The sequence below is a fragment of the Myzus persicae genome, unplaced genomic scaffold (assembly GCF_001856785.1).
Source record: "Myzus persicae strain clone G006 unplaced genomic scaffold, MPER_G0061.0, whole genome shotgun sequence".
NCBI classification, from domain to species: Eukaryota; Metazoa; Arthropoda; class Insecta; order Hemiptera; family Aphididae; genus Myzus; species Myzus persicae.
Genome location: NW_019102665.1, coordinates 1,325 through 10,802, shown reverse-complemented (window position 1 = coordinate 10,802; position 9,478 = coordinate 1,325). Strand labels below are relative to the sequence as shown.

The 9,478-nt window shown below is 29.3% G+C and overlaps 1 protein-coding gene across 1 annotated transcript; it reads left to right on the top strand.

Moving 5' to 3' along the window:
- Positions 1-357: 357 nt before the first annotated feature.
- LOC111032897 lies at positions 358-7,077 on the top strand. Its single transcript, XM_022313374.1, has 6 exons — positions 358-1,407; positions 2,044-2,209; positions 2,281-2,505; positions 2,585-2,740; positions 2,858-3,078; positions 6,537-7,077. The coding sequence occupies exons 1-6, from the start codon at positions 943-945 to the stop codon at positions 6,582-6,584; spliced, it is 1,281 nt and encodes a 426-aa protein (XP_022169066.1). The 5' UTR covers positions 358-942; the 3' UTR covers positions 6,585-7,077.
- Positions 7,078-9,478: the final 2,401 nt, after the last annotated feature.

Below are 9,478 nucleotides of genomic sequence, written 5' to 3'. Positions count from 1 at the left end.
CAGTTAACCGCGAGCTCAGAATTAGTAGGCATGGGTAGGTGGTATAGGCAACGAAAACGCATCGATCAATATCGGAATATTGTTATTTATGTACGCAGTCGCGGCTGACGGAAAACGAAAGCCGAGCAAGAGCGGCAAGGACGACGCGCAAGAAGACGTACCCATTAGAGGTACCTATTGCTCGGCGAAAACGAAAACGGGCCGCCGCCGCAACAGCTGATAACAGCAGTGAACAACAACAACGGCGGCGGCGGCGGCGCCGGCAACGACAACGGTGACAACTACAACAACAACGGTGACAACAACAACAACAACAACAACTACAACGATGACTATACGATATTATTATTATTATTATAGAAACGATTAATTAATTCAAATCGTTACGCCCAACCGAATTTAATACAACAGTCGTGGCTAACGAAAAATAATAATTTATTAATATTTATTACAATATCGTGGTACAACAACACTCTCGTCGTAGCCGCGGTTGTTGTTGTCGAATGATAACGGGAAGAGAGAGCGCGCGCGGGGCCCGGCCTGTTGATCGCGGCGGCGGCGGCGGAGGCGGCTGACGATAACACGAGTCGCACATTATTATTATTTCAACGACGACGACCGTCGCGTCGAGTCGATCCGAATCCGAACCCGACCGCATGCTGTCCGCGCCCCCGCCCCTCTCCCCCGTCGCATCCCGCACAGCTTCAGCAGCCGCCGCCGTCGCCTCTCGTTCGGACCGTTCGGTATCGATTTTCCGTCCGATACTCCGCGTCGGCGAATAGCGATAGATTTCGGCGCGGCCGCACAGCCCACCGACCGACCGGCCAGAGTCGTCACTCGTCACTCGCCGTTCGTAACGCTTTCGCGCGCGCCGCCGTCGTCGTCGCCGCCGCCGTCACATTCGCCTTCAAGTGTCTAGCCGCGACCACGTTTCGCCGCCACATGGAACACCACATCATAGGGTCGTCGTCGTCCAGCGACGACGACTCGGCGCCCGCCGTCATCATGCCGCCGCCGCCTCGCCGGCACATCATCCACCGCAACGAGGACGACATCATCGACCTGGACGAGATCATCGAAATCGACGACGTCGACGACGGCATCGCCGAGCACCACCGCCGCCGCCGCCGCAACAATCACAATCGCCGTCAGCAGCGTCTCGCCGACCAGCCGACCGTCAACGAAGCGGACCGCGTCCACGGCGGCATCATGCGCCTGGTGGACCACGCAGCGGCGGCCATCGCCAACGACCGCGGCGCCGGGGAGGACTCGGCCGTCGCGTCCGGCATCTGCGACCCGAACAGGGTGCGCAACTACAAGGACATGTTCAAGTACGCCACCGACCTGTCAGACGGGGTGCCCATGACCATTCACCAAGAGATCGACGCGCTTACGTTCACCGAGGAAGTGAGTTTACCCAGAGTGGCCGCTTACTTTACTAGGTAGCCTAACAACTGCGACGGTTGTCGAGTGGTGTCGAGATGAACCCTTGACGGGTGGGTTGCGGGTTATGGGTTATAGAAAAACACACATTCAGAGACGTGACTGCTTTGACGGCAGTTATGTGCAAGACTGTGATTTGTTGAGCGTCAGTCTAATCGTGTAGGTCCATAAAGGACTTTAAAACATTAACATTAAAAACATATTTTTTAGAATGTTTGATAATAATTGGCTCGACTTGTTAATAAGTCACAACTGGACATATCCATTGTACCAGATCTATAAGAAATGAAACGGCTCTTTTGACTTCTAAATATATTAGGCAGGTTCTTGCTGTAACAGCAGTTATCGTCATATTACGACTGCTATAGAAGTGACTGTCTGTCAATGTGTTAACAGATTTGGGATGGATTGAATTTGTTAAATCTGTTTGTTAAAAATGTCCACTCAACTAAGTATTGACGTTTTATTATATTAACCAACAATGTACTATCTAGCTTTTATCCAACCTGGGCACCTACTTAGGTGTAAATACCTAATTACTTATAAATTTGGTATAATATTGTTGTTAATATTTTACTGTTTTATTTATTATGTTTTTAGAGAAAGAAATTTTTATCAAATGTTCTGTCAACCATGTCTGTCAATGTACATGAGGAAATGAACAATTCTATTAACATTTTGTTCGATAATAACAAACAAGTGGATGAACATGAATTTGCGTTTGATGTTATTGCAGAATATGTTGACAATATTGATTATGCTAATGGTTACAAACGTTTATTTTATTACTTTCGCATTTTTTGTTTTTGAGTATATAACTACCTAATAATTTTTCAGATTTTGAAAAGCTTGGCGGTTTTCATATCTTTTTACCGTGTATCCGTTCTGAGCATCCATCCGTGCGCATTAAGACATGCGAATTGATTACTACACTGGTTCAAAATAATCCATACTGTCAGGAAAAGTTTATGGAAAATACTAACTACCTGAAAGCATTGATGTCTATGGTGGAAAACGATCTGAACGATGAAGTGCGCGTCAAAGCACTAGCTGCGATTTCCAGTGAGTCACATATATGTTGCAATCAATTTACTCATAGTTATTTGACAAATGTTAATTGTTTAATATTTAAAAAATGTAGGTCTGGTTCGTCATAATGTAACTGTGTTTTGGCAATTCATTGAACACGGAGGTAAAGATTTAATCATCAATTCATTGAAAACACCAATTGATAAATTGAAGATTAAAGCAGTATTCATCATTTGCTCAACTTGTCATATGGGTAACGATGTAGCGGGTAAGTTGCTTTTCTTATTACATTGATATGAATAAGTAATTTTTAATAGCTATAATTGTATGCACAAGAAGCTTTTTTTAAAAAAAAAGTAATTTTTAATATGAATAATATTTACAGAAATGTATGTTGATAATGGTGTCGTTGAAATTATAACTTCGATAATCATGGGCATGGAAAAAAATGTTGAACCATTTCATCATGAGTTGTTTTTATCGACATTGAATCAACTGCTCCGTATGTCACCAGTCAGAGTGAAAGAAATATGCGCTTCCTTGGATGATTTCAAGCTAGCATTGACATCATTGCGAGATTCATATTCAAATGAATCAAGATATCAGGCAAGATATAATATTAACGGGTTTTTGGCTCATTTTAAACAATGAACAATATTTGATTTTTAAAAATGATGTGTACAAAATAAAAATCAATACATTGGTTAAATGGTTGAAAAAGATAGCTAAATACTTATGTGGAAATCGTAATTCTATTGCGGATAACTTATACACAGTGCTTTTCATCTCATTTTTAACGAATTAGAACGCTTGTTTCAATAATGTGACAAAGTAATAAGTAATAATTGAAAAACTGCGTTTACCAAAATTTTGTAAAAATATAACAGTTGAAGGTACAATATAATAAGTGTAAATAATAATAAGAATAAATTTGAATAAATACAAAATTAATCTATGTATAAATACAAAGAATTTAATATAAATAATAATATCATAAAATTAAATTAATAGTTGACTGTCATGTAACCTCTGGCACACATAGCTAATCATTACTACCACATCACATGACCTTCGTAAATAAATATGGTTTTAAATTTTAACTTTTGTATGGCGTTACAATAATGCAAGTACTAAAAAGAGCATAGTATTGCAGTGAAATGATTTACAATTTATTTTATGTAATAAACATTATTTTTATGTTTTTATATTTTTAAATGTTTTTTTCAAATGCAATAGAGTATAAGATTAAGAATAACATAAAAATAATATGGATATTGTGTCAATAATACATATTGTTTGACTGCCATCGGTCATCTGGCAGTCAATGTATTAAACCACACAATTTTTTTAATATCATTAATATTAAATTCAAAAATATCCAAACCAATATAATTATCTAATTACATTAACATATTTTCTACTAAATAAATTGAACTATATGTTTTATTAGGAAAAAAATTATTAACTAATTTTTTGCATTGGTTTTTAAATTCAGTTTCTCCATCAAATGGCTGTAATCTTTTCATAATTGAGTAATTTGAGTAAAATGCTTACATTTGTATTATAATTTCTACCAATTTTTGGGGAAATAATATTAAAAAACTTAAATTTCTATCATAAATGTTACTGCGATATCTTTTTAATAGACAAAGAAAGTAAACATAACAAAAAGTTATAGATAGATTTGACATGTTGAGTAATGTTTATAGAACATTAACAAACAATAGAATATTCTAATTGAGTGCAAACTTTTAATATATTTCTATATTTTATTGTAAATGGGTTATTGAATTCTGAGCAATAGCGTTTAAGAAGCTCTTAGTTTGAGCAAGCCTGGACATAAATGAGCTAAAAAGTTAAAGTTAAATTAATTTTAACTTTTAAACTTTTTAAAATTTAATTTTTATTGACTTAACTGATTTTTATTGTTAAAAACCTAATAGTTAACAAATTACTTTTCATAAAAATCCAAGTTACCTTAATTTATAAATAATTAAACAATAAAATCATTATTGAAAATGTTTATTAATTAAACCTTCAATTTAATATAATTTTTGTTCCTTTAACCAGAATTGTTCGATTAAATTAACTTAATTAAATACATATTATATATAATATCATATCGTGGCATACTTATAATAATAATAATAATTTTAATATTGTATGTTTATAAAAATAAATACTAACATCATATAGGGACAAATAATCTGCAATTCTTGTACACATTTTAAAATATTTTCGTCTCAATGATATAAAATTACATACATAAGTTATTAATGTTTAGAGGTTTTTAATTAAAACCAATTTTGTTATTCTCATATCTATTTAAAATTATCAATAATGTTTATGATTTTTACAATTTAAAAAATATTACTGGCTATTTATATGTATTTACATAAAAAAATAAATAACTTAGATTAACTTCTTTAAATGTTTTCTATCAACTTACCTTAACTCAATTAAAAATTATCACTAACTTGTCCAGGCTTGGTTTTGGGGATTCTTTCTTAAATTGTATTTATGTTATGATTAAAATCTAGATTTATGTTTTCTTCTAAGGCTTAAAATATGTTACTTATATTATATAAAAACCTACTAATATTCTAATTATATTCTCTGAGGAATTAGAAAAATATGTAAAGATAATTAATTGACTGCATTTATGCTTACGTATGCAATTCAGGTGTTTAAAATAAATAGATTTTTATTTTCTTCATTGTAAAAACTTTTATACACCCCATCCTAAACTCAAAATATATTTGGACTTTTGATAAACAAATACGTTGTTGCTATCAGCATAGGTTAGGTCAACTAATATATAACATCAGTGACATACAAGTCCTACCACTGCTTTACCACTACTTGTTTTTTTTATAAAAATTATTGTTGAATATTTTGTTAAATATTTGTTCAGGTATATTAAATTAATATCAATAATTTTAAAAATAAAATAAAATAAATAAATATTTTTTCTCATAATTTACAAAATATGCTAAATAATCTAAATATCAGCTCCTTAACCCATGAAATATTCTCAAATATGAAAAAAACATTTTTCCCGCGAACTCTGTGATGAATGAATCATCCACATTGTCTTGCCCTCTTAAGACCGCTTAAACTCAGTAATGGTATTTATAAACATATCATTTCGGACCTTAGTTATGATCATTAAATTTCAATTTATCATTATAAAAAATGCCTATATCATTTAGTAATGTTTATCTAATTATTAACTATATTTTTTTTAATTTATAGCATGGCCTTCTAATTCTTACATTCTTTAAAATTGTTTTACAATAAAATGATATTTATCACACTTAGGGTGAATACCTGTATATTTATTTTCTCTAAAACAAATGTATAATATTAAATGGTTTAAAAAACGGTCAAGATAATAATGTAAATATAAATCACAACTTTATTAAGCAAACTGCCCACCATGATACTGTTTATACCAAACCCTAAACGACATAAACCCACAACTCACTAGTTGCTAATTACATACAAATTAAAAATTATAAAGTACATTTATAGAAACATAAATTGTAGTAGAACATAAATCCAATTGTTGAAATAAAAAAATGATAATTTTATATATTTTATTATGTATTACAAATAAATAATTATAGTAAATGCAAATTGAATTAACAATATTTTAACATAATTTGTGTAAAATATGTAATTTTATCTTTTTCTTTTTAATTAATAATTAAATCCACAAAATAATATATTTTCAAGACTAAAAAAAAAATGAATTGCAATTAATATTTAAAAATTATTTAATTTTGAATGTACAAATTAATATTTTTGTTATAATTGAGTGATAATTCAATAAATATTTGAGCTAATGTGAAATATGCTACTCTGGTTTTAGTTCCCTATCCGAACTCAAATATCCCTTTTTTTTAAATGTATGTATTGGTCTATTACTTTAAAGCTAAAACTGTTGTTTCGGGTAGCTTATTTAACCTTTTTTAATTTTATAATTAAGATAATTTTATTGATTAGTTCAATTCCAACGTTAAATATTTTTAATCTGTAATGATGTTTTAATTTTTTTACAGGATGAAAAGGATCAAATTTTGTGGTTGATGGAAACTCTAACATTGTGAAGAGGTTCAGCGGCATATTTCATTTTACTTACTTTATTACAATATATAATGTTTTCATATCTGTAATTGCTTTTAAAAGAAATTAAATTATGGTTGAATACGCTATTAATTTAACTTTGTTTAATTTTTTTTTAGAATAATGTATGCATATATATTATTCTTCTATGAATGTTGAATACTGCATTCATACTATTCAGATGGATGTAATGAGTGTGTACTGATAAGATGTTTAATGTTTGTGTGAAATTGATGTATTTGTTGCGGACAATGAAATAAGTAACTAACTAATTAAGAAAATTACCTTAGATTGAAATTTATTTCACAAATGTATGTTATTTTTCAACAATTCAAATGTTAGTTTAAATTTTCCATCAATCTAAGAACATAATTAAAATGTACAAATATTTTACATTATTTCTGAAAGAAAAGTAATGAATCTGGCATTATATTAATTAGACCTGCCAAAACTTTCTATAAAAATGTTCAGTCAACTTAGAACATTTTCAAACTAATTAATGGCGTTAATAAAAATGCTCAAGATTTTACATTGATAATAATTATACTTAAATTTTCTACGAACAATAATTGTTGTGAATTTCAAAATGTCTCCCATTGAATATTTAATTTGCATGCCTTGTGATCTCTTTTTTTTAATTCCTTGGTTTACTAAATGTTGTCAATTTGTTTTAACTTTCAATAAGCTTAATGTAATACAAATATATACCAACCATAAGATCTGTTGCTGACTACAATAATGCACTTTAGCACATATGTTATATAACTAAAATATCAACATTTACATTAAAAAGAACTATAATTCAGAATAATTTCTGTTATAATAGCTCAATGTGGAAATTAAAATTGTTCCCTCTTAAATAAACTAAATGACATCTATTCAAATTTCGACATTATACTTAGTATTAAAAACCACTCAGTTAGTATTTAAGTCGTATTAAATAAGGAAATATTGTTGTTAGGGTTTGGATGTTATTGCCATATTTTGATGAAGCATTTAAAACACAAAAAAAAATCCTGAAAATGATTTTATTCATTTGTTGTCTCAGTTTTATTATTCGTCGCTCCTAAAATATTGTAGAGTAAAACAGAAAATAATTAAACATTGAAATTCAGTTTATAATTAAATATAATTTATTTCAATTAAGTAAAAAAAAATTCATTCCTTCCCATAATAGTATGAAAGAATATTTCAATATGATTTTGTAGTAATCTTTATTTTTATAGATGTAGTTTTACATAACTCAAATTTGTAATGTATTAGAATATACACTATAATAGTAATTATATCTTAATTTATTATATTTTCTATTTAAAATATTTCCAATTCGCAGTGTATTTTTAACTCCAATAATATTTGTGGCTGAAGCTCTTTGTGTCTATTTTGTACTTAATGGAATACAAATATAACATCCAAACTCTAATTATTTATGTTATATTTATGTGTAATCTTTTGATATAGTCTGTAACAAATTCCATTTTTAAGTTTTGACATTAATTCTTAAGATGTTTTTTTTTTTTTTGTTAGTGGATCAGTTTCCACTTCCGTATACTATTGCGGTAAATTTAATTTAAATAAATGTACCTTGATATTATTATACTTATGAATTTAATATTATTCTTATTGACCACCAGTTTGTAAACAAAATCACTGTTTTAATTATGATTAAACATTTCAATTTGATGTATAATATGGGATTTTATAATACTTAATTATAATTTATTATAATCAAAAGTCTTGAAAATTAGCTATTCCGACATAACGTCAGAATCAAATTTAATACTTGGGTATTTATGGATGTTTATTTCATGTATTTTAAAATATATTGATATTGCAGGCTTTTTTAAACAATTTTTTTGACATTGATTTCAAATTATTGATTTACCTGTACACAAATAAGTCTAATATATAACACTATATTATGCTTCTCTTTAGAAGTAATCAACATATTACACAATTATTCAATAAATTTAAAACAAAAATGTTATTTACCCTATATCATCATTAATTGGTCACTGAGTTACTTCTAATTAAAAAATAGAAAATATTAATTGTTTAATGGAAGCTAACTTTTTCATAAAAGATGCATGAAATTGCTTTTATAATTAAACATAAAGTGAAAGAACCATATAGATTGCAAATCTTTAATTATAATTTTAAAATACAAATTTTAGTCAATAAATTATTAATTAATTTTAATTTTTCACATGAACATTCAATAACATCAAATATATTATATAATCCTATTCAATAGGTTGTACTTAAAAAATATATACTACAATTTCAGATGTGCAAACTAAATTATATTTTATGTAATTTTTTGTAATTTTTTGTTTTTTTACTGAATTCAGACCAAATAATATATCATCGAAAACAATTATTTTATTTAAAAACAATTATTAAAATATTGAATTATATTGTTATGGATGTCTTAGATAGAAAACTAAGATTGTATTTATCAATATCAATACCTTCAGATATATTTATTTTTTTGTGAAACCAATTATTGACCGAATAATTTTATAAATTATGATATAAGATTTTACTTTTTTTTAACTACAATATTATTACATATTTATTAACACGTTTAATTAAATAAATTAAACTATACTTTGAAACAAATTGAATTTTTACTTTTAGACTGTATAATGATTAGTAAAGAGCCAAGCATAAATTATTTCAAAGAAACCTAGTTCATAAAAAACCCACTTATAATGAAAGTTTGTCAGTTATATACATTGCTTAACTCAAATGAGCTATAGCTATACATGGTGATTTTTAAAGCATGCTCTCCCCCCCCCCCCAATTTTCCCTTTAATAGTAAATCTATACAATTATGGTTTTTAGAATTTTTAAACTTACCTAAATCCATATTTTT

Excerpts from the sequence above, each read along its gene's own strand:
- LOC111032897 (XM_022313374.1), top strand. The coding sequence starts at position 943 with ATGGAACACCACATCATAGGGTCGTCGTCGTCCAGCGACGACGACTCG. Across the intron at positions 1,408-2,043 it reads CGCTTACGTTCACCGAGGAA|AGAAAGAAATTTTTATCAAA; the intron begins GTGAGTTTACCC and ends TTATGTTTTTAG. Across the intron at positions 2,506-2,584 it reads AGCACTAGCTGCGATTTCCA|GTCTGGTTCGTCATAATGTA; the intron begins GTGAGTCACATA and ends TAAAAAATGTAG.